Source organism: Myotis daubentonii, chromosome 3 (assembly GCF_963259705.1).
Source record: "Myotis daubentonii chromosome 3, mMyoDau2.1, whole genome shotgun sequence".
Taxonomy (NCBI): domain Eukaryota; kingdom Metazoa; phylum Chordata; class Mammalia; order Chiroptera; family Vespertilionidae; genus Myotis; species Myotis daubentonii.
The window spans coordinates 140,472,598-140,499,328 of record NC_081842.1 but is presented as its reverse complement, the minus strand read 5'-3'; the positions used below and the strand labels follow the sequence as shown (position 1 = coordinate 140,499,328).

General features: G+C 40.2%; 1 protein-coding gene across 1 annotated transcript in view; it reads left to right on the top strand.

Annotated features, from left to right (window-relative positions):
* The window catches only part of KIF13A (kinesin family member 13A), a 207,269-nt gene that overhangs the window by 88,739 nt on the left and 91,799 nt on the right, over window positions 1-26,731 (top strand). Inside the window, 1 exon segment of the mRNA XM_059688710.1 lies at window positions 20,164-20,224. Within this exon segment, the coding sequence (XP_059544693.1) occupies window positions 20,164-20,224 (61 nt within the window).

Here is a 26,731-nt window from a genome sequence, read left to right as displayed (position 1 = left end):
TGGTTCATATTGACCTGGACATTCTTTGTCTTTCACATCAAAATCATCACTTTTAAAGTGTTTAAACCAGCGTTCACAAGTATCTTGAGATGGAGCATGTTCACCATAAGCTTCCTGAAGTATACAATAACTTTCAGCAGCACTTTTCTTCAAAATAAAGTAATGAATTAAAACTTCCTGGAAATGCTCTTTTTTGGCACGAAAATTGACATTTTTAAGCATAACAATATCTATGATGTTAACACCTTCAGCAAATTTGACATATGAAGTTTTGAAGCTTGTTGTCAATACAACAAAATAGCATACATATCAAATCACATATATATCAACATATGTGTAACTCAATCTATTTAAAAAAATTCACATTATTAACTGGTACACCTGGTATTTGGAAAACACATCTGATAAAGGAATGCTATCCCAAAACATACAAAGAACTCTTAAAACTAAACAGTAAGAAAATGAACTATCCATATAAAAAATGGCCAAAAGACCTGAATAGCAACCTCACCAAAGAAGATATACAAATGGCAAATTCATACATGGGAATCTTCAATTTTATATGCCATTAGGGAAATGCACATTACACCAACAATGAGATATCACTACACACTTATTAGAATGACTGAAATCCAAAAACATGATAGTACCAAAGCTGGCGAGGATGTGAAGTACAGGAATTCTCATTTGTTGCTGGTGATAATGAAAAGTGGTGTAGCCTCTTTGGAACATAGCTTTGAAGTTTCTTACAATGCTAAACATATTCTTATCATATGAATGAGCAATCGTGCTTTTGGGTATTTACCAAAATGAGTCAAAAACTCTGCCCACACAAAAACCTGCACATGAGAGTTTACAGCAACTTCATTCGTAATTGCTCCAAACTGGAAGCAACCAAGATGTCCTTCAGTATCACAAACTGGTACAAATCTGCAGTGGAATATTATATAAGTTATCAAGCCATGAAAGACATGAAGGAAACTTAAATACATATTGATAAGTGAAAGAAACAAGTCTGAAAAAGCTATATGATTTCAACTTATATGACACTCTGGAAAAGGCAAAACTACAAAGTTACTCGTTTATCTGGGGCAGTGCCCATAGCCCATGGCAGCTACACAATGACTATTGAATGACTGAAGAAAAGAAATAAAGATCTGCTAGAGCAGAAAGACATTCACCAGTTTAGCAGAAAGAAGGTTCAAGTCCAGCTATATTATTGGTCATCTCCACTGATGGACAAAGCCACTTCGCTGGAGATTGAGCCAGAAGACACTCTCTGCCCTAATATTATCTCCTCCTCCTCCCTTTCTTCTCCCCCCTTCTTCTTCTTCCCCCTTTTCTTCTTCTTTTTTTTAAAAAATTACCCAAAGAGATTAACCAAAGAACTTGTATGCATATATGCATAACCCATGGACACAAACAATAGAGTGGTGAAGGTCTGGGGTGGTGGGTGGGGATGGGCTAGAAGGGGTCAATGGTGGGAAAGGAGACATAGGTAATACTTTCAATAATAAAGATGTTTAAAAATATTTTAAAAAATAAAGAAGACCCAAATGCCTGGCTGGTCCATGATGCTGATGCTCATCTCTGGCCTAACTCCAAAGGGGAAGTGCCCACTGGACCAAATATCACCACCAACTTGGATTTTCTTGTCATTAATTTGTGTTTTCCTGAGGAGTATTTTTGCGTGTAGTCTGTACTTGAGCAACTGTTGGAGGATTATGTAATGATGGTAAATAATACTCACCTACCTGCTGTATTATGTGTAAGGCTTTTGTGCATTTTACTGAGAAATGTTCTAGATGGTAGTACTGGTTAAGAGGAAGGAGGGGCTGTTGTTTTGAATATTTGGTTGAGTTGTCACTATTCATACCCTTCTGTTATGCAGAGGTCTAACAGGTATTTTTAGTTATGAAAAAAAAATAATGTCATTGTATTAACAGAATAAAGAAGAAAAACCACGTGTTCATCTCAGTATATATGCAGGAAAAAAGCAGTTGACAAAATTCAATATTTATGGTACAAACTTGCAGCAAACTAGATGTAGAAACCTCCTCAATGTGATAAAGGACATCCGTTAAAAATCTACAGCTGTTATCATACTTAATTTTAAAAGACTGAACACTTTTCACCTCAAATGGGGAATAAGGCAAGGTTCATGCTCTAGCCACTTCTATTCAGTATTGACTGGAGTTCCTAACCAGTGCCATAAAGAAAAAGAAATAAAAGTAATTCAGATTGGAAAGGAGGACAAAAAACTTCTTTATTTATATACACTAAGGTCATATACTTGGAAAACATTAAGAATCTCCAAACCAGCTTCTAGAACTTTGAAGTGGTGAGATGGCAGGAAGAAAGGTCAAAATACAAATTGTATTTCTTTTTGTTGTTATTAATCCTCACATAAAGATATTTTCCCACTGATTTTTAGCGAGAGAGAGTGGGAGGGAGGGGAGAGACAGAGAGAGAAACATCAATGTGAGAGAGAAACACATTGATTGATTGCCTCCTGCACATGCCCCGCCCGACCAGGGCCAGGGATTGAGCCTGCAACCGAGGTACATACTCTTGACTGGAATCAAACCTGAGACCCTTCAGCCTGCAGGCTGACGCTCTATCCACTGAGCAAAATTGGTCAGGGCTAAATTGTATTTCTATATATTTAGCAATGATCAATTAGGAAAGAAAAGTTAACAAAAACCCAATCACAGTAGTTTCAATAACATTAAATATTTAGGGATATAATTATTTAAGTATAAAGCCTCACACATATTTGGTCATTTGATTGTAGACAGATGTGCCAAGAAGTGGAAAAAGGAGTGTTGACTGTGTTCAGAGAATGACCAGGCATAGAGTTGGACTAATGGTACACGAAGGAGAGTCCTGGGTGACACATCTAGAAAGAGGCTGAAACCAAATCCAGCTGTGGAAGTCCTTGATGCCAGGGTTGGAGCTTGATACCTATCATCAATCTCTCAAATGCCTTTTTTTAAAAAGTACATTTTTATTTATTTCACAGAGGCAAGAAGAGGGAAAGAGAGATAGAAACAGCAATGATGAGAAAGAATCATTGATCAGTTGCCTCCTGCCCCACTGGGGATGGAGCCCACAACGCGGGCATGTGCCCAGACACCAACTGGGAATCACATCACTGAACTACGCTGGTTGGGCCTCAAATGCATATTTCACACAAAGCAGTGGTACCATTGAAGCTCCCTTTCAGAAGGCTAATCTGAAAGCAGAGCACAGAATGAATTTGATTTGGTTAATGGGGAGGCTGGAAGTGGGATTCAAAAAAATGCGCCAGAAAAGCGGTAATAAGGCCTGCTCTGGAATGGTGCCATGGGAAGTATTATCAAAATGTTGCAGAAATAAAGAATCTAGGACTTGGATGCCGACAGCATATGGGAGAAGATAATAAAGCACAAAGAGTCAGAGACGACCCTGAAGTTTGAAACTGAGTGACTGAAAATTCAGCAGGAATTAAAGAAAAAAGAGCTGGTTTGGTGCAGGGAGAAGCTGATGGGTTCAGTTTTGGAAGTGGAATGAATTAGAAATGATGGCAGAGCATTTTATATAGATGCCTAACAAGGTTTGCAGTCTCTGCCTTAGAAAGGTTATATAAATCTTTGTTTATAAATTTTTATACTATGTATTTGGATTTTTCTTTTTGGTGTTACTTTTTGTAAATATGTATTCCTTAGTGGAAAAACATTTATTTCAACATAAGCCTAGTGCATGACTTCTAATTCTTCCGCAGTGGCATAGTATGTAGGGTTCTAGAGTGTGTTCTGTTTCCCTTAAAAATAAAGTAAGCTTCTAGATCAGTGGTTCTCAACCTTCCTAATGCCGCGACCCTTTAATACAGTTCCTCATGTTGTGGTGACCCCCAATTTCATTGTTACAAATTGAACATAATTAAAGCATAGTGATTAATCACAAAAACAATATGTAGCCGAAACCGGTTTGGCTCAGTGGATAGAGCGTCGGCCTGCGGACTGAGAGGTCCCGGGTTCGATTCCGGTCAAGGGCATGTACCTGGGTTGCGGGCATATCCCCAGTGGGAGATGTGCAGGAGGCAGCTGATCGATGTTTCTTTCTCATCGATGTTTCTAACTCTCTATCTCTCTCCCTTCCTCTCTGTAAAAAATCAATAAAATATATTTTTAAAAAAACACAAAAAAAAAACCAATATGTAATTATATATGTGTTTTCCGATGGTCTTAGGCGACCCCTGTGAAAGGGTCGTTCGAACCCCAAAGGGGTCGCGACCCACAGGTTGAGAACCGCTGTTCTAGAGAAAGAAACAAGGAGACACCTACTTGATACCTCCTCTTTCTTTCCTTTTTTCTTTTTCTTTTTCTAAGTCTTTGTGTCATAATCTTCAGAGCTGAGGTAGGTGTGTTTTCTTTATTAGTGTGACTGTAGTTTTGAGTCCAAGGTTTTTGTCTTAGAGGTAGAAGTGAAAGGGAAAACTGCTTGTTAGTTTAGCTACCTTCTCATAAACTTTGGATTTTGGCAGGAGGTAGTACAGAGGAAAAGGACATGTGTGGAGAATCGCTGTCTAATTATGCCATTATGTGCGCTCTGTGGGAAAGAACAGGGAAACGCCCTTGGTCATAGCAGCTTTGCCTTCGGAAACCCAGTTCCTGGCCTCCCTGATGGCTGCTAGAATGTCCAGAGTGTTGTAGGGCCCTTCTTCGCTTTTCATGCTTTTGTCTTATCTGGCACAACTCTCTTTCCTTCCTGAGGAGCCACGTTGAACATATGCAGAAAAAAACAAATGAATTCTTCCTCTTCTTTCTGCCTTCTTCTTCCCTCCCTGAGTATTTATTGGGCCCCTTCTGTGCCAAGCGAACACTGCGGAGCTGGAAATTTCTCCACTCAGACCATTCAAGCCCTATTGTTTAAGACCAAGGAGATCGATGCTTTAAGGAATTAATTGGCCAAGACCATCTAGAGGAGAGCTCCAACCCTAGGTTTCTTGAGTGCCAGTGTGGTACACTTTCTGTCATACCACATGGGTGTAAAGTTGTTTTTCTACGTTGGTGGGTTTTGTGGGGCAAAGATGGGGGGAAAGAGTAAACGGAAGAGTTTCAGAAAATGTAAATATCTGCAAGATGCCTTTCTTTAGGATAATATCCTTTTTTTGCTCAGTTGCTCATTTTTTTCTCATGATCATTATGTTAATATCTTATAAGTTAGTGTATGATTTATTTGAACAATTTGATTTTGTTATAAATTCATTTTAAATGTGTGTGTTTTTTAAGTTTTATTTACAGGTGAGGTCAGGCACTACCAAACATCAAGGCGTTTAATCCCTCAATATTATAAACAGAAGAAAATGACATTACAGCAAAATAAAGTGGTTGCTTTTTAAAGGCAGTATCATTATTTTTATTTTATTAAATTTATTGGGGTGACTTTGGTTAATAAAATTATATAGGCTTCAAGTGGATAAGTGTATAATTCATCATCTGGATATTGCATTGTGTGTTCACCACCCAAAGACAAGTCTCCTTCCATCACCATATATTTTGACCCTCTTTTTCCTTTTCTACCTCCCCTACCCATTTCCCCTCTGGTAACCACCATCCTGTTGTCTGTGTCTATGAGTTTTTGTTTGTCTTGTTTGTTCATTTGTTACTTTTAGTTTTATATCCCACATATGAGTGAACTATGGTTCTTAACTTTTTCCATCTGATTAATTTCCCTTGGCATTATATTCTGCAGATCCATCCAGGTCACAAATGTCAATATTTAATATTTTCTTGTGGCTGAATAGTATCCCATTGCATATATGTACCATGTCTTCTTTATCCATTCATCTATCAAAGGACACTTTGGTTGTTTCCATGTGTTGACCACTGTAAATAATGCTGCAATGAACAAAGGGGTGCATGAGTCTTTATGAATAATTGTTTTCAAACTTTTCAGGTAGATACCTAGAAGAGGGATTGCTAGATCATATGGTAACTTCATTCTTACTTTTTTGAGGAACCATCATATTATTTTCCTCAGAGTTCCTTTTTCTCCACAATCTCTTCAACACTTGTTATTACTTGTCTTGTTAATAATAACCATTGTGATAGATGTGAGGTGGTATCTCATTGTGGTTTTGATTCCCATTTCCCTAATAGCTAGTGAAGTTGAGCTTCTTTTCATATCTGTTGGCTATTTGTATGTCTTCCTGAGAGAAGTGTCTGTTCAAGTCCTATGCCCATTTTAAAATTAGATTGTTTGGGGTTTTTTGTTGTTGTTGTTGAATTGTATGAGTCCTTTATATATTTTGGATATTGAGCCTTTATTGGAGTTGTTTGCAAATGTTGTCTCCCATTCGGCTGGTTGCCTTTTTGTTTTGTTAATGGTTTCTTTTGCTGGGCAGAAGCTTTTTAGTTTTATGTCATTTCATTTATTTACATTTTCTTTTACTTCCTTGTTTTCAAGGACAAATTCATAAAATTTTCTCTAAGACCAAAGTCCATAAGTTTGCTACCTATGTTTTCTCCTATGTATTTTATTGTTTCAGGTCTTATAACTAGGTCTTTGATCCATTTTGAGTTCATTTTTGTGTATTGTGACAAATAGCTGTCTAGTATTATTCTTTCGCATGTGGCTTTCTAGTTTTCTCAGCACTATGTATTGAAGAGGCTTCTTCTCTCCATTGTATGTTTTTGGCTCCTTTGTTGAAAATTATTTGCGCATGGATTTACTCTGGGCTCTCAATTCTGTTCCCTTGGTCTGTGTGTCTGTTTTTTGAAGGCAGTATCCTTTAAAGAGGCATATTGATATACCAAAAACCTGGCTTTTTAAAATGACTTAGAAAAATGGAGGGGAAAATCTTAATTACAGCTTATGCCTTCTGAAGTGCAGTTTCATTCAGATTTCTTTTACAATCTGTGACTGCCATTATTTTCTGTGGCTGCTACCTCTTCATTTTGTGAATTTCTGAAAACAAAGTGTGGCCTCAAAAGTGATGAGTTGTAGCCCCGCACTGTTCAGGACAGCAGCCAGCAGCCCCATGTGGCTTTTGAGCATGCGATACATGGTCAGTCTGAAGTGAGATGTGTTGTAAGTATAAAGTACACTCCAGATCACAAAGGTAATTATGTAGGGTAAGTACATAGGGTAAGGTCTGGAAGGGTCCTGAGCACAGGAGTTTCTGTCTCCCTGGAGTTGGGGTGTGTCACCATCCTAAGACATGGATGTGTTCACCAACTCAGAAGCTGAACCTTGTCGTTTAGGAGTTTTTGTGGAGGTTCATCATGTAGGCACGATTGATTATTAACACAATCTCCAGCCCCTCTCCGTTTCCTGGAGAGTAAGGAGTGGGGCTGAAAGTTCTAGGCTCTTCACAATGTGGTCTTTCTGGCATCCAGCCCCCATTAAAATAAGAGAGGTTTCTATCACCCAGGAAATTCCAAGGGATTTAGGAGCTCTGTGTCGGGAACCAGGGATGATGAACAAAAAAATATATTTCTTACAGTGTTCCAGATATCTTTAGAATTGCAAACTCTGGTTAGAGTGTAGAGTACCTGAAAGGAAGTTGTGTTTTTAAAGACTAGGAAAGTAGGTAGCTTATAGAGGGTTGCGAATCTGCCATTAATCTGGTAGGCTATGAAGGATCATTTTGGATTTTTGTGTAGAAAAGTTACATGGTCAGAACTGTACATGCAAGAAATTAATCTGGCTGCAGGATGTAGAATAAATTGTGAGTGGAAAACATAGGGTAGATTAGCAATCTGGGTTTACTTTGTAATAACCACTTTGTGTGTCAGCCAGCTTGTGCTAGGTGATGCAGCAGCAGTAACCTAAAAAGTTCAGTGGCTTGAGACAACCCAGGTTTATTTCGCTGTTGTTCCATGTCAGCAGAGATCACCTGTGGCTCTGTTTTCTGTCACTTCAATCTGGGCTCCAATCTGAAGGAATTGCCCCTATCTGGGACTTGCTGTTGCTGGGGGGAGGGAGAGAAAGAAAATCACGCAACGGCCTATTAAAGCTGTTGCTCAGAACTGGCATACATCTCTGTCCACTCTGCCAAAGCAAGTCACATGGTCAGACCTGATGTCAGTGGGGTCAGGAGTATATTCCTCCCACCAGAGGCACTGCAGTCATACAGGGACATGTAATCTGCTTATAGGGAGGACAGTAACTAAATTGGAACAATAATACAATCCAATATACTTTGTCATTGTAAACCACATTTGTAAAAAAATGCCCACAAAACAAAAAAAACCCTTCGAAACATAGAGCTGTATGTTTCTACTTGAAATTTCTGCAGGATCTGCCCCTCCCCCCTCCTCCCTGGCTTTGTTCAGAGCCAGGTGTTCCCACTGCAGCTGTGTGCCTGTAGGTGCCTAAAGATGTCAATGACAGAGGACCAGATAAAAAGAGATCCATCTCCCCTGCCTCTTGGCATTGATCCATCTCCAAATCCAGGGCAGTGAAAGCCTGTTAGAACAGGCAGTGTCATGAATCCCACTTAATACCTCTCCCCACCCCCACCTCAGACTTGGGTCATCCCCAGCAGAGTGAACTCTGTCAACCTTTCCAGTTGATCTGACTGCACAATAAATGTTTGCAATCTCCAAACCCCTCTTGTTCTTGTGACCTTGGTAGCCCATGGCCTTGGGGTCAACCCAGCCTCCTATTTGTGCTGGACGACCAGGCCTGGTCCAGCAGGCAGTGAGAGGTGAAGTATTGGTTTGGAGGCCTAAAACAGATCCAGAGATTGGTAGGTGAGGTCAAGGTGACTCAAATTCAACCTGGTTTTATTTTTTTTCCTTTTTAATGAGCAACAACAATCATTTAGAGACAACAGGATTATATGATATACACCTAGAGTCTAATCAGGGGTGGGCAAACTTTTTGACTCGAGGGCCACAGCGGGTTCTTAAACTGGACCGGAGGGCCGGAACAAAAGCATGGATGGAGAATTGTGTGAACTAATATAAATTCAAAGTAAACATCATTACATAAAAGGGTACGGTCTTTTTTTTTTTTTTAGTTTTATTCATTTCAAACCGGCCAGATCCGGCCCGCGGGCCGTAGTTTGCCCACCGCTGGTCTAGGTCCTAGACATTTACATCTTCTCTTTTGGACTGTTGGTTTTTTTTTAAATTAATTTTAGAGAAGAAAGGAGAGTGTAAGAGAGAAACATTGATTTCTTGTTCCACTTATTTATGTATTCAGTGGTTGATTCTTGTATGTGCCCTGGCTGGGGATCAAACCCGCAACCTTGGCATATCAGGATGACTCTCTAACCAGCTGAGCCACCCTGCTCAGGCGCTTTGGGGCTGTTTTTGTTGAAGAGTAAATCCGTGTTTGTAAACACCCACCTTACCTTTTAAATGTGCTGTTGGAGAAGTCATCTAGATGGCTAGTTTGTTTGTTTGTTTGTTTGTTTGTTTGTTTGTTTGTTTGTTTAGGAGAAGCAATCAGAGCTTAAAAGAAATGCCACCGACTGTGGATTTGTGACATCCCAACCCCCCCCCCCCCGTGTCAATAACTGTGAAGCAGATTTTAAAACTGAATGATAAAGCATTATGAGTTGGAGTTGAGTTAGTGCTAGATAGAATCTCTATGCTCTGTCAAAATATTGGTCTGGGATTTGGTAGAACTAGTAACTATTTAAAAATTTTTGAAACTGGTTTTCAGGGTACTTTCGTTTTGGTGCCCTTTTCCACAGGACTGTTAATATTCATAACTTTCAGTCCCATATTCAAAAGATAATCAAGCCTGGTTATTTCTTCCTTTAACATCTCTTATATTTATTTCTTCCTATAGTCATTGGGAGTCTTTCATCTAAAACAATAGGACCTCAAACTAGATGAACAGTCCGATAAATGACTGGGATGTCTCAAAGAACTTACAAACAGGGAGTGGCTGGGGTTCAAATACGAACACTTCTCCTACCTCCCCTTCTTCTGTCTCTGTCCCCATGTGTGTCCCCTTCATTTTTCTCTCTCACTGCACACCAGCTGTCTGCTTCTGTAGTCCACATGCTTAGAAACATGGCCTCAGCCTTAGTCAGATTCTAGCATCAGTTGTTAAAGAAAGGCTGGTTTGACTTCTTCCCTAATCCAAAAATTCCATCAGATGCCTGGGACCAGTTAACTGTGGTCAAGGGATTATGGAACTGTGAGTGGTCCAACTTGAGCCCCTATGTGCATCTTCCCCGCCTTCTCCCCCGAGCATAGGCTTTTATATGCCTTATTAAAACATGGCAGCAAGCCATGGGAACCAGATGGCTGGAGTGGAGGTTAGTACAGTTCTCCAAAGAAAAGGTGCTATTTCTAGAATAAATGGGGTCTGTAATTCTAGGCAAAAAAAAAAAAAGTGACTGTTCACTACATCTCTATCCCCACTGAAGTTGGGTATTGGTAACTTTTACCTTCATCGTGATTATTTGCTAATTGGCTTTTTTCTCTTGTCTTATACCTGTTCAGTCCATCTTCCACATTGCTGCCACAGTGGTCATTCCAAAGTAAAAATATGATCTTGTCATTTGCCAACAAACAATCCCAGGCTTCTTAATAAGGCACATAAAGCCTCACACGGTCTAGCCTCTGCCTACTCCCTGGGTGTTCCCTTTCTTCCCGCTCACTGCTCTTTGCACACTGCTCAGCTCCTCCTCATCTCAGTTGCTTGCTAGCTTCTCCTTTACCTGGAATGCCTTTCCCACTTGTTTTCTCAACAGCTATCTTTCAGAATTCAGCCTAAGCTTTGCCTCTTCTAGAAACCTTTCCTGAACCCCTTTCACCTCACATGCAGTGTAATTATTCCTTCTTGCCCTATACTGACTTCTATATATTGTGCTCTCCTTTTTTTTTTTTTATTTCCCTCTAATAGAGTGTGGGATCCTTATAACTGGGGGACTCTTATTTCTGTCCTAACTGGCTCATAATAGCTACTCAGTAAATGCCTTTTAAATGAATGCAGAGATGAATTAGTTGTTTGAAGAGACAATTCTCCATGAGCCCTTAGAAATTCAAACTGCAATCAAGAATACTACTCTCCACACAGTCTTTTCCTAAACAGACTGAATTCCCTGAGATCAGGAGTAGTGCCTATTGCTGGTAGATGTGCCGCAGAGACGGTTGGCTTGCTTTGAGTCTTTAAAATGCTTTGACATCTTCCCAGTCAGACAATATCAACTGCAATTCAAGATATTGTTTGTGTACACAGATAGGCATATGTAAAGGAAACGATTCATTGCATTGTAAAAAGTCAACAGTCTTGACAGCTTTTGAGTTGGGGAGGTGGTATCTGTCCATAGAACTCACCAGTAGTGAGGGGGATCATTCTGGCAGCCCTTCCTTGGAGCCCCGCAGCAGAGATGACAGACACAGGCACAGTTCATGCTGCTGGCAGAGCAGCTTTTGCAAATAGCAGTGGTGAGGGTAATTCCAGGGGTCCAGAAGGCTTTCAGTGTTGGGCATTCCTTTCAGTTTCAGTCGAGCTTCTCCAAGATAATGAAGTTTAACTCTTTTTTTCTTTTTTTTAATGACTCTTCACATCTCTGATAATAGGAGAAAGGGAGAAAAAATTTGAAGCTTGGCATTAGAGGAAAATTTTAACTTGACTTGAAATATGGTACTTTATTTTTTTTTTTTTGTCTGACTCAATTCTCACAACATAGTATGGTGAGATGTGAACAAATTTGGCATGTGTCTTTTATATAAATTATACTCTCAAGTTGACAGAGTTGAAAAGTAACCACAAAACAGGACATTGGCAAACCAATATTTATAAAATTGGAGAAATGGGGATTTGTGGAGAGATCTTGGGCTTAGTTTTCAAAGTAGATAGTAGCCGGAACAAGCTGTTAATAGCAGCTGGATGTGCAGATGTGAACAGTGGATTGATTGTGCAAAGGGAGGAGGATGACAGTATAGAATGAAAGGAGAGAGGCACAATCCTTTGTGTAAACAAAGCGAGTTCTCATAGAGTGCGGTTTTCCCCAAAAAAACCCTTGGATTCTGGATTTCGTAGCTAGGAGGTAGTGTGTTTTCCATTGATGCTTTTGTCACAGAACACAAAAACTGTAGCAACTCTTCTTCTCATGGCAATGTGGACCTTTTTTGGCTTTTCTCTTTTCTCAGCAAAGACTGAGCACCTATCGACTGTGTCTGTACCTGTAGGGATAAAGAAATGAATTAGCACAGTCCCTGACTCAGAAAACCTCCCAGCTTGATGAGAATATAAAGTACTTAGGATGTGCCTGGTACCTAGTAAGTACTCCATAGGTGGTAGCTGTACTGTTAACTGGGGAGAGGAGCCCATGAGTAGAGACTGTTAATACTGATAACAGTAGCTGCCTTACACTGAGTTACTATTATGCACCAAGCATTGAATTAGTATACATTTTGTTTAAATTCCCACAGTCTTATTTTAATGTAAAATGTGCAGTTATTTAGGTAGAGTTATTAGAGAGATGGAGCTATCAACTAAAACAGCACAAAACGGGGTAATGAATGTGGAGAGGATGTTGAGGAAACACTGGAGAAGGTGACATTTAGGTCGTTCGTAAAGAAGGATTTGTAGCTCACTGGCCAGGAGGTGAGGAGAGGGAAGAGATTTCAGGAAGAAGGGATTCCCTGATACAGTCTACGTTTTCTTCTTTTCCCTCCTGGACTTCCCCCTGTGCTTAATACACACAGAGGATTTCTTGGTGATTGGCAGAAGTTTTCAGAGCTGAAGAGATGGCTGACTCTTGACATATATATAGAAAAATATGGAAGCTTTCTTCTATCTTCTTAGAAAAAGAGTGAGAATTCCATGAACATACAAATAATGTCTGATGGGTGGCACCAGATGAAGTGAAAAGGGAGAGGTTGAAAAGCTCTGCTGTATTATCCACTCTGTTGCAGTGCTGCAGAGAATTCACACACACCATACCATATGTATTCTGAGCAGCCATCCTATGTGAAAACACAGTTTTGCAAGATTATTTAATTAAAAGGCAGTTCACCAAGAAGTTGCTTTAAAAAATACCTTCTCAGAGTATTTTAGTTTGGTGGAATTATGGACAGTAAAAACATTAGGAAAACCATGGTCTTCTCCTCTAAGAATTAGTAATGTAGCAGAACAAAGAGCCTTTCTCTCTCTCTCATATACAATCTAGTTAGACTGATATGAAATTCAGAGTAATAAGCAGTGTCCTTACGAAAGGTTTCATAAGGAGTGACATTTGAGAGGACATTGAAAGATTTTAATAAGGACAAATTGAAAGGGAATAGGCTTTGACTCACTTTGCAAAAAATCCGATGTTTATGTTCGGAAATATATCTTTGCATACAATTAAATTATCTAGAGAATAGATAAAATTAAATTATCACTTTCTGGAGAAGGGTTGTGAGAGATATTAAATTTATTTTTTAAAAAGTGTACTTTTGGGGGGATGAGGACACATTTGTAATACCTTAACCCAGGAGTCCTCAAACTACGGCCCGTGGGCCACATGTGGCCCGCCGAAAACATTTATCCGGCCTGCCCGGTGTTTTTGCCGCCTCTGTGTGCATAGGAATTTGTTCATAGTTTTTTTTAAAAACTATAGTCCGGCCCTCCAACGGTCTGAGGGACAGTGTACTGGCCCCCTGTTTAAAAAGTTTGAGGACCCCTGCCTTAACCAATAAAGAAATTTTTTTAAAAGTGTACTTTTTTATTTTTAAAAATAATTGTTTATGTTTTGTCTTCTCAACTAGATCATAAACAACTAGAGGACAAAAAACATGCCTAATACATATTTGAATTTCCCAAGATACCTAAAACAGAAAAGTGGCAAATAGGCATTTATTGATTGCTTTCTGGATTAAACGTTTTACAATTGGGGAATGTAGTAGAGAAAGCATACAAGTAGAAAGAATGAAAGGAAACATACAGTGGTAATGCCATGGAAAGTACCTTTACATTTGGTGTTATGAATCAGGAAAATGACTAGCAGATCACCTTTTTTTTTTTTTTTTTTTTTTAAACCTCACCAAGGATACTTTTCCCACTGATTTCTAGAGAGAGTAAAAGGGACAGGGGAGGAGAGACACATCAATTGGTTGCCTCCTGCAGGGGGCCTGCAGGGAGGTAGTGCCCTTGACCAGGAATCGAACCCACGAACCTTTGGTCCACAGACCAGTGCTCTAATCACTAAGCCGAACATTTCTTAGAACATGTTGATACCTTCTGGTTCTTCAAGGAACGTAGAAGATTCTTTCTTCCTTTTTTTTCAAAGTTGCAAATGGAATTTTGCTGAAATGCCATCAGAGATTGGACTTTTGGTTAAGGGTGGAGTTTGACTATGCCACATCCTGCTCCCAAGTCCTGGAACTCCTTTTCCTCAGAATACACATCACTCAACACATTTGCCTTATTAAAAACAACTGGTAGTAACTTCACTAGCTGTTCAGTGGTTCGCAAAGATACAGAGCTAACATTTTTAAGAGCGTGATGAAGGTGGAGCAGATGTGGACTGCAAGCTGCAGGGAATTAGATGCCGTTATGAATTTTACAAGTTGCAAATGAAGAGAAAGGAGTGGGATTCTGAGGAGGTGGAGTCACATTTTATTGGAAACAATGAAGACAATGGCTTTCAGATTTTAAAAACAACTAGAGAACATCTGCACTTTTGGCTTTTTCTAGTTGAAGGCTCTTGGAAGGTATGGATGTCTTTACAAATAAATTTATCACAGTGTTGATTGGCATTGATGAGATATGAGATTTACACTCAGTCTCCAAAATCCATTTATTTCTTTTACTCCATCCTGTGCATTAAGAAGTCTCCCATCTCCTGCACTCGTTAAGATACTAGTGACTCCATAATGAATAGATGAAATAAGCATTTAGGAATTCTTATGAAATGAGTTAGAAATCTTATTTAGCATATTTCTCTAACATGCTGACTTTGAAAAATTAATTTTTTTAAGTGGTCAGTTTCCAAAAAAATCTCAAGAAAATAGTGTTACCTCTTTTGAAATATCAATGGATTTTGTATTGGAAAACCAAAATTTCTGTAAAAACGAAGAAAATCATGTTCCCTTTTGTTATAGACCTTTTGTGATTAAATTTTAAGTAAATTTTGGCCATGAAAAGAAAGATAATATTTTGTGAATAGTTTATAATACTAACAAGTTTACAAGGAAAATGATTACACAAAATGATAAGACAAGTAAATTATTTTAAATATCTTTGAAATTCTTTTAGTAATAATCAAAACTAACAACAGTCAAACAAATAATTGTTTTAATTTCTGTGCAAACTATATACCTGGTGTGGCCATACTTGTTCATCCACATGAAACATGGAATGATGGTATGGAAGAAGACCCCACTGCTCATCTTGTGACCAAATCTGTGTTTAACCATTGATGGAACAAGTTTCCCCAGAACATGCACCTGAAAGTAATGAAACACCTAAAAATATATCTTGCAGTTTGAACCTGTTTTTATTCAGAACAGTTCTCAAATCCATTCTGTATTCTTGTCTGCATTCCAACTCCTTCTTCTGGTATTATGTTTTGTTATTGAAGAGATAATACGTACAGCTGTTGCTCTGTATGAGGTACTGACCCAGGCACTATGAAGTGCGTGAGCCGAAGTCCCCCGATGGCTTCACCTTTAGAGTGGAGGTGAGATCACACTGAATAACACGTGGCCTAGTGCCACTGGAGCTGCAGTGTGCTGTAGAAGTCCGTAGAGGGGATTATCACTTATGGCATGCATTAAAACAATCATAACCGGTTTTTTATTCACTTGCTTTAGGGAAATCCCTCCAATTTCTGGGATTCAGCTTCCTTACTGGGAAATGTTTAGTAAAATGATAACCATGACTGGTTTGAGGGATGAGCATTCTAAAACACCTGTGATCAAAGGCTTTGAAATTTTAGACATAATTCAGTTCAGGGATAGGCTGGTATTCGACAAGCAAAGAAGAGTTGTATCTATCAGTACTGTCAGTCCCTTTTCTCCTCTGAAGTTGTAACATTTATCTGAATATTAGGGGACAAACACTTAAAAATGTTTATCTTTCTATGAGCAAAAACAGCCTTAAACTATTAGAAATGGGGGTTGGAACATAATTTTGGGATGATTATTAATTGAGAGGTAGATCCTGAAGATTTGGAGTGGATTTCATTTTATTTCAAGGAGCGTTACTGAGAATGTAAATCTCTAGCAGAATAGCAAACTAAAAAAATAAGTTTTAGCTAGATGTCAAAATGAATAGGAGATAAATTGTTACTTCATTTATATAGCAACTACTAAGGAATTCATCGAGACACTAGAAGAAAACAATAAAATACACAAAAATTGGAAAGTAGCCTCTATTGATCATTTAAAGTAAGGAGAATTGACTTAGGTCAAAAGGAAAGGAAAATGCCCTGGGAATGAACAGTAAGTGGTATAAGATGCCATGAAAAGGAGGTTGTGGAATCTCCTTTTCTGGAAATGTTTAAAAATAAGACAGATCTTCATCTTTCAGGAAAAGTGCTGAAGCTCAGTCCTGCCAGAGGCAGGATGATTAATTGGATTATGCCTGTGTGGTCTCGGAGTCATTGCAGCAGCCTCTGAATGAAGTAAATATCCCACACTCTGTTGGCTGAGGCTGTTGTTTCATAGCCGTTCATTCTAGCCTGGTTTATTGTAAGGCCAGAGTGAATGTTTGTATAAGTAACAAAATTGAATTTGGACTTGAGATTGATGATGTAAGTTGTGTGCCTACCTGAATCTATTTTAAAAGCACTGAAGTATATATAGTGCTGAAACTATTCAGAGCATAACTTAATCTTTTGACGGATGGAGAAATACCTTACATGTCAGGTCTCACTGTCATTAATCATCTATACTAAAAAAAAGAGAAAGATGCAAATTGACCACATCTCTGTGATGCCCACAAGCCACGCCCACCAGACAATCAGGAGTGAGTATGCAAATTAACCCAACAAAGATGGTGGATTAATTTGCATATGCAGGCACCCAGCGGCCTAGGTCCCAGGAACATCCTAGGGACCCAGGCAGGCCCCAGCATAGGCCCTGAGCGGCCTCAGTCCTAGAACACCCCTGGCCTATGGGCCTTGGCGCCATGGGGGTGGGGCAGCAGAGGCTTGAGCGGGGCGAGAGAGGAGCGGGGGGGCCCTGCCCAAGCCAGGGGAGAGGCTTGATCGAGCCAGGGGGCCCTGTCCAAGCCACAGCTGAGGCTTGATCAGAGCCGGGGGACCCTGCACAATCCGTGGAGATGCTTCATTGGAGCTGGGGGGCCCTGCCCAAGCCACTGCAGAGGCTTGAGCAGGGCCTGAGTGGAAGGGAGGGGGGTGGCCTTGCCCAACCCTTGGGCAGAAGCTTGATCAGAGCTGGGGGACTCTGCCCAAGCCGCATTGGAGGCTTGAGCAGGCCTGGAGATGGGATGTGCCAGCCTAAGCTTGCCAGCAGTCCTGCCTCTGTGGGTGAGCTGCAGAGGATACACCTTTTCTGACAGCTCATTGGCTAAGCTCCCTGTATGCCACGGTAATGTTTTTGGTAACTTGGGTAATAAGAATTCAAGAAGGTGATCTAGGGTTTTTCCACCTCACTCCTGGAGGAAAAAATGAAGGTCCACTGCTGGAGGGCTAAGAAATGTCATATCCTGCCCTAGCCGGTTTGGCTCAGTGGATAGAGCCTCGGCCTACCAACTGCAAGGTCTGGGTTGATTCTGATCAGGGGCATGTACCTAGGTTGCAGGCTCCTCCCTGGCCGGGGCCCAGGTCAAAGCTCATGCAGGAGACAACCAATCAAAGTGTCCCTCTCACATTGATGTTTCTCTCTATCTTTTCCTCTCTCTTCCACATTCTCTAAAAATTAATGGAAACATATCCTCAGGTGAGGATAAAAAAAAAAAAAAGAAAGAAAGAAATGTCATATTCTATGAAAGACACATCTTGAAAATGCCTAAAGAAAGTTGTCATTTTTTCATGGTGAAGGGACTGGAGTTCGTGTTGATGAAAACACCTTGGCGGCTGCGGTGGCTGGCAGTGGCTGCAGCAGCAGGGTGATGGGGCTGGTGCCTTCCCCTGATCAGCCCGGTCGCTCCCAGCGGGCCTAAGCCGTCAATAGGACATCCCCTGAGGGCTCCCAGTCTGTGAGAGGGAAGGCTGGGCTGAGGGGACCCCCTCCCGTGCATGAATTTCGTTCACCAGGCCCTAGTTCAGTAAATAATCCTATATAATAAAAGGGTAATATGCAAATTGACCCTAACAGCAGAAAGGCTGGGAATGACTGGTCACTATGACACACACATTGACCACCAGGAGGCAGCTCACTGCAGGAGCTGCACCCTGGTAGTCAGTGCGCTCCCACAGGGGGAGCTCTGCTCAGCCACAAGCCAGGCTGACGGCTGCCAGCACAGCGGTGGTGGCGGGAGCCTCTCCCGCCTCCTCAGCAGCGCTAAGGATGTCCGACTGCAGCTTAGGCCTACTCCCCGCTGGCAAGTGGACATCCCCCAAGGGCTCCTGGGCTGCCAGAGGGCTATCTGACTGCCAGCTTAGGCCCGATCCCCCGGGGAGCGGGCCTAAGCCAGCAGGTGGACATCCCCCAAGGAGTCCCAGACTGCGAGAGGGCACAGGCCGGGCTGAGGGATTTCCCCCCATCCTCCCCCTAAGTGCAAAAATTTTTGTGCACCGGGCCTCTAGTTATAAATAATTACTTTGAACACAAGTATACAAATAGGAATCAGGTCTGGTTCCTGCTTTCAAGGAACTTAGTCTACCAGTGGATTTGAAACGTATGCAGAGATAATATACACGATACGTGAAAAATAGAATAATTGGGTTAGGTGTCACAAAAAGGATTAAACAGTGTTGTGAGAGTTCAGAGAGAGATAAGACAGCTAATTCCTTTGAATTAAACCAAGGAATGCTTCCTGGAAGAAAAATACATTGAATTGGGCTGTAAGGAGTAGGAAGCATTGTGAAGGGTGGAAATGAAGAGAATACCAACTGAGATGGGATTGTAACTCTAAGATGCTGACGAGCTCAGCTGAAGCATGAAGTTGGGGCACTTGGGCTGGAAAGGCCTCATTGTGGCCAGTCTCAAATGCCAGGTTAAAGAGCTTGGGTTCTGTTTGCTCAGAGAGTAAGATCCCTTGGAAATGATTAAGCATTAAAGGGTCTCTGTCCGTGGAAGTTTTGTAATTTGCTATTTGGACTACATGGTGAAAAGGCTATAAAAGGGAGCCCAAGAGAAAGTGGCTGCTGAGATATCTGGGCCAGTTAGCTAAGGTAGGTTTATAGAGAAATACTAATTTCAAGGCATGTTAATAGGTGTTACTCAAGAAAGGGTCTCCTCACCAAAATTAATTGGAGAAATAAAAAGTTAAACAGTTAAATGGATGTATTTGCTGGAGGGCTTTTCAGAGCCTTTAATATGGAGAATCTCAAATAGGGCAAAATGTACATAATTTCTAACATGATTTCATCTTTTTTATGGACTATCTCAAGAAACTACTGTTCTTTGGACCACATTTTTTTAGGGACTGTTGCCCTATGCACTTAATAATGGTGGCCAGAACCTGAGTGGTGGTTATATGCATGAAAAACAGTGATTAGATGAGGGATTTAGGGCGGCGGCATCTGTCGTCCTGATAACATAGTAGGCACTCAGTAACTACACAGAAAATTAATGCATGCAAGAGTGAATTATTGATTTCTTCATCCTGGGTCCAAGATTGCATGGTGAAACAGAAGCGGGAATGGTGTCCAAGGTGGCAGTGTGGAGAGTTTTGAGCTTTGGTTATGCTGGAAATAGTAGCGTCATGGAAATTGCTTTAAATGAAAGTTGATCACTTAGTGTTTCTTGAGAAGCTCTGGGAGATCCAGCCAGAGGCTTACAGCAGATGCTGGAACTGTTGAACTGTTGACTTGGAGAGAAGTCATCGTTTTTTCTCACTGAATGTATCATTTTTTAAAATGTTGGTTAAGATGTATGCTTATTTGAATTATGGATAAATAGCAATTTTCATATATAACTTAGTCTAAGAAGAAAACCATCAGTGTAGTCTAAAAGAAACTTCAGGATTAACAAAGCATCCAAACTGAGGTGACAGTAGCAGGCATTCTCATCAGTGAATTTTTTTTTGCAGGCTGATTTATTCATAGAAGTTAATTAATGTTTAAGTTTAACATTTTGTTCTTTTATTCAGGTATTTGCCTTTGATTATTGCTTTTGGTCCATGGATGAATCTAACACCGCAAAGTATGCTGGTAAGTTGGCTCTCTTTCTGCAGTTGGTGGTTGGGCCTCTGGCCTCTTTTTCCATTACACCTGTTTTCTTTAATTATTCTGGAGTTCTGTTTTCCCCATAACATTCACAGTCATTCTTTCCAGTCTAGTGCATGGGCTTGGAAGTCAGTCAATAGATTTGATTTCAGGATTTGACTCACCCACTAAAAGTGGTTTTGCTGTAAAGTCATGGACAGGTGTTGTTATTGCTTTCAGCCTGTAAAGGGAATATTAGTATCTTCAGAGGTGCTCCAAGGATTAGAGATAATGGGGGAACCATCCCAAGTCATACATGGTAGCTGTTGTGATTGTCACATAAGAAGAGGCTTAATGTGCCATGCCTTTCCCTGTTGTTAACTTTCGGCCAATGCACAGCTCCGTTTAAGCCAGCGGTTCTCAACCTGTGGGTTGCGACCCCATTGGTGGTCAAACGACCCTTTCACAGGGGTCGCCTAAGACCATCCTGCATATCAGATATTTACATTACGATTCATAACAGTAGCAACGTTACAGTTATGAAGTAGCAACGAAAATAATTTTATGGTTGGGTCACAACAAGAGGAACTGTATTTAAAGGGCCAGAAGGTTGAGAACCACTGGACTTCAATCAAAGCACAGGTGCCATTGCTTCCAGGACTCCCATGCACCTGAGTGTCTGAAGCAGTCCGTGGTGATAGGCGCTAAACCCGTGGTCGGCAAACTGCGGCTCGCGAGCCACATGCGGCTCTTTGGCCCCTTGAGTGTGGCTCTTCCTAAGCCTGAGGAGTACCCTAATTAAGTTAATAACAATGTACCTACTTATATAGTTTAAGTTTTAAAAAATTGGCTCTCAAAAGAAATTTCAGTCGTTGTACTGTTGATATTTGGCACTGTTGACTAATGAGTTTGCCGACCGCTGCACTAAACACACCTTCCTCAGGGAAACATTGCCTCCTAGCTCCACATTTTGCTCGTGGTTTTTTCATGAGGCATGTTAGCCCTATTCTGTCGGACATAAATGACTGCAGATTTTATTATTTGTGATCATAGGTGCATCTTAGCCTTTCCTAGAAGCTAATCACAATTGCTTCAGCTTAAGAGCAAAGCATCTGATTTAGTGAAGAGAGTCAGATTCCTTCCCTCCCAATTGGGTCCGCCTTTCCTGGATATATGGTCATAATGAGTGTTTTCTCCTAATTTCTACTTATAAGACTATCAGCTGAGTGACTTTTCCATTTACTTAAAAAAAGAAAAAGTGAGGAAAGGATTGAGAGGATGTAGGCTTTGCAGTGGTTCTCAACCTTGGCTGCACATTAGAATCACCTGGTAATCTTTTTAAAAATCCTGATTTCTGGGCCTCATCCTCCGGAAATTCTGTTTCTTTGTTACTAATGTTATGGCCTCACCCCGTAACAAAGAAACAGAATTTCCGGAGGATGAGGCCCAGAAATCAGGATTTTAAAAAGATTCCCTGGTGATTCTGATGTGCAGCCAAGTTTGAGAACCACTGCTTTAGAGAGTGAAAGGAAGTTGCTTGCTCATAAGGAATTTTATTGACAGACTTTCCATGGCCACCTAAAGCAGACTTGTTGAGAAATTATTTGATATGTATATATTTTTCAAAAGTTAATCTTGAACTAGGAAAATTCCTTCAGCTCTTCACATTGGGTAAATTGGTCTTTCTTTCCAAGCATCAGTTTTACAACTTCAGTTGTGGTTTTTATTAATGTGAATGAATAGCCCTTAATGTTGGTTATAATTAATGTGTCTTTTTATTGGTCCTTTGGGACTTCAGATAATAATTCCATGGAGTCTGTATCCCTAAAACCTATATAATTCAATTAACCAATGTCACCCCAATAAATTAAATTTAAAAATAAAATAATAAATAAATTCTACAGAGTCTGGAGCAGTCTGCCTTGACTGTTAGCACTGTGTGTATTTTTGTGCTGGGTGTGTACTTTTGGATATAAATAACCAACAAAAGTAAAACATTTCCTACTGTAACAGAAACAAATGAGGACAAATGCTATGGCTCTACAAAGCCCAGTCTCATCCTGTTGCATTGATGTGATTCAGGATACAGCCAGATACATCTTTCTAAATTAGAATTCTTCTCATTCAGTTCTCAAATACATTCAAGGACTGCTCATCTCTTACAGATTTAACCTGTACTTCTTGGATGGCATTTAAGGTCCTTTATTAGATAGCCCCAGTCTACCCTGCCCTCCCTCTGCTCCATGACTCCCTACCACCCATTCTGCACTCTAGCCCAGTGTTATTGCTTGTTCCTCTAATATAACCCAGGAAGCCAGAATAGTTCCTTAACATGCATGAATCCCCTACTGTGTATGCAGCCTAGGACGCCTTTGAGAAATTAAAAACTAAGTTGGAAAGCAAAAGAATGCATAACAAACAACAGCAAACATTGTTGATACAATATTTAAACTCTAAATTTTACAAGTTTTAAGTGCTATGGAAAAACCCAGGAGAAGCAAAATCTGGCAGGAGTACAATGGCCAGGGAAGGCATCCTAGAGGAGATGGGACTGGAACTGGACATAGACGTTTAGCATAGGTTAGCCAAAAGGTAGTTCTAGTATAGAGGGCATCCAGGTAGGAGGAAGCAGTATGATATTAAGGACAGCACATGGACTCAGAGGTCACACCTGGGTTTATGACTCAGGATGCCTGCTTTGGTTCTCTTCCCGTGGTCGGCAAACTGCGGCTCGCGAGCCACATGCGGCTCTTTGGCCCCTTGAGTGTGGCTCTTCCACAAAATACCGACTTCTGCGCATGGGCCACAAAGTTTCAATTGCACTGTACGTGCGTGCCCGCACGTGGTATTTTGTGGAAGAGCCACACTCGGGCCAAAGAGCCACGTGTGGCTTGCCAGCTGCAGTTTGCCGACCACTGTAGACAATTTAAACTCTCTGAGATACAGTTTCTTTTTTGTAAAATGGGAAACTTAGAAATGATAGTTCCTATCTCATATGCTATTACAAAGGTTAAATAGGTAACTTAACATGCTGATTCAAGGAGGGTGTCCATAAACAGTACATCATTTGTCTTATCCATAAGTGAAGATGCAGAAGTGGGAGAGAGCGTGGTGAATCGACTCATCCGAGCAGAAGGTGCATCTTGGGGGAAGCAGTGGGAGATCCATTTGTACATATTGAGTGAAGCCAAATAATAGGAAATTTTAAAAGCTAGACTAAGAAATTTAGACTGATATGGTAAAAAAAGGGGGGGGGAGGGGACTTTTGGAGTGATGTGATTAAAATAATGCCTAAGGAAGATTGTTCTTCTCTTTTCCATATCTCCTGGGATCACATCCTCCATTATTGCCGAGAGAGGCCATTCTAGCCTTCTGCAATAATCATTCATGTCCTTGAATATACGACAAACTATTTTTTAATATATTTTTATTGATTTCAGAGAGGAAGGGAGAGGGGAAGAAAGATAGAAATACCAACGATGAGAGAGAATCATTGATCAGCTGCCTCCTGCATGCCAAGCCCACAACCCCTGCATGTGCCCTTGACCAGAATCGAATCCAGGACCTTTCAGTCCTCAGGCTTATGTTCTACCCACTGAGCCAAACTGGCTAGGGCAAGACAAACTATTTTTTTAAATTAAAAATAACTTTATTAAGTACAGATAATAAAATTCAAGTATGAAACTTATGATTTCTGTACCTCTTCATCATAAATAATATGTTCAGAAATATTTTTAAAGATAAAACTGATTTTTAAATATACTGATAGCCTAAAATTTACTAAATTTTAGTGTGTATGATCGCTTCAAATACTATGTTCCATTTAGCCCTGAAATAGGATTCTCTAGGCTGATAGAGCAATGTCTACCTACAAAATTGTGGGTGAAAATTTCTTGTTATTTAGATACTGTGACTGCCTTAGTAGAAAGTAAAATCTTGCTTGCTATCCTCTCAGGTTTGTTTGCATTCATTGTACTCTGCCTAGTAGATATGTTACTAGTAGATTAGTTGGTGGGTAATTTGATTTCCTTTATCTTCATTAAAAAATAGCAATTCCTTCTTAATTGTGAATGGAAACATTAAGATATAAGCATTTATTCTCTGGTGGGAAATAGAGGAAATGGAGAAGGGGAAGCACATGTGTTTTAAAACCAACCTACTTGTCAGGCTCAATGAATAATGGCATCATTGATATTGAATCAGATCTCATAAGGCAGCTCTCAAAACTTGGGGGGCAGAAAGAGCAGGGGGAGAGAGAGAAATGTAAGTGCGTGGATTGAAGGAACAGAAAAAACAGGGACTCTAAATTTCATGTGGTGTGTAAAATGTTCACTTCTTAATTATGTTTATGTTATGCTATTCATTAAGAGCGATAGCAAGGACTTCTTTCAGGCTTTCTGATTTAGAAATACTTAGTTCTACAATGTATGTAATGGCATTGCAGTGGGTTGGAGTGATTGAAGGCTGTGGGCTCTTAAGTCAGACTACATGGGTTCAAATTATGGCTTCACCACCTTCTATCTGTGTAAGGTCAGGTGAGTTACTAATCTCAGTTTGCTTCTGTTTCTTCATATGTTAAATAAAGATAATAATAGTTCTGACTTTAGGACTAAATGACCCATTCATGTGAAGTTTTTAAGCCAGTGCTTGGCACATAGGGAAAACTCACTTAGTATTTATCATCTTTATCATTGTCACAGTGTAGCCGGAGTAAGGGTAGTAGCATCTTTGGAAAGAAAATACATTGTACTGGTGTTTACAAGACCTGGTTTTGCCACAAGCTATAAACTTTGGGGATCTGTTTCCTCATCTGTGAAAGGAGAAGACATGGCCTAGACTAGTGATTTTCAGCCTTTTTCATCTCATGGCACATATAAACTACTAAAATTCTGTGGCACATCAAAAAATATATGTTTTGCCAATCTGACCAAAAAATAGGTATAGTTTTGATTCATTTACACCAGACGGCTATTGTTGTGTTGACTGTTGTCATTTTTTTATTTGACAATCTAAGGGAAAAGAGGTGCCCCTGGCTAAATATTCAGGTATTGCATGTTTTACAAATTCTCGCAGCACACTGATTGAAAAATCCCTGGCCTAGACTGATTTCAGATTTCCTCCAGCTTTCTGATAGAACATGAATTAGACATTTTATGCTGGCCAAACAGCTGTTGAAGTGGACTTTTCAGAGGCAAATCAAAGGCTTGTTTGTTAAGTCATTTGAATTACATTGAATCATGCTTTGAGACATTTTACATTTTAACTATATCATTTCTTCTTGTTTTACCTTTCGGTTATGTAGTCATAATAATGCTTGTCTAGCACATAATTCTGAGTCTTTAAAGCAAAAACCCTTGTGCCAGGGCTAAGAAAAAACAGAACTAACCTGCAGAATTAAGCACCCAAAGCATGGCATTTCTCATAAACCCACATCCTTCCCCTGCAACCCCACATGCACATAGATACACATTCAGGATTATAAAATTATTATAGCCCTAGCTGGTGTGACTCAGTTGGTTGAGCATCATTCCATTCACCAAAAGGTCACTGTTCAATTCCCAGTCAGGGCACATGCCCAGGTTGGGGCTCAATCCCTGGTAAGGGGCAGGCAGGAAACAGCCAATCAATGTTTCCCTCTTACATCAATGTTTCTTTCTCTCTCTCTCTCTCTCTCTCTCTCTCTCTCTCTCTCTCTCTTTCTCTCTCTCTCTCCTCTCCCCCTTTCCCTTTCCCTCCCTCTCCCTCTCCCTTCTTCTCTCTGTGAAATCAATAAAAACATGTTTTTAATAATTATTATGTTAGAAGAAATACTGTTAAACTTGAGGGTATCATAACAGATAATAGGTCTTTGTAAATGTTTGAATCACTACTGATGGGAATTAAACCTTCATTCCAAAAATAAAACTCAGTCTGGTGTGGTATATCTGAGGATCAATGTAGGCATGAATATTTCCTGGCCTGAAAGAGTCTAAACCAGTGATGGCGAACCTTTTGAGCTCGGCGTGTCAGCATTTTGAAAAACCCTAACTTAACTCTGGTGCCGTGTCACATATAGAAATTTGTTGATATTTGCAACCATAGTAAAACAAAGACATAATTTTGATATTTATTTTATATATTTAAATGCCATTTAACAAAGAAAAATCAACCAAAAAAATGAGTGCGTGTCACCTCTGACACGCGTCATAGGTTCGCCATCACTGGTAAACTATTGACTTAGAAATTATATAACAATTCTTTCCATATGGCATGTTGCTCAAATTCGCTGAAGCCATGTGTTTTCAGGCATAGTTAATGCCCTGCAGTTCAGGAGAAAGGTGGTACTCCTGCTAGCGTTGCTTTATCCTGTGAGGGGGCAGCTGAGCGCCTCCCAGCCTGGGCCGTTGCTGTGGGGAGAGCAGCCATGTTTGATTCTGTTCCCATGATGGCAGATTTTATGTGCTCAGAGGTAGAAATGGTTTCTGTGTCACATTGTTTAACTGTGCATCAAAATTTACATTCTAAAAATGTTTA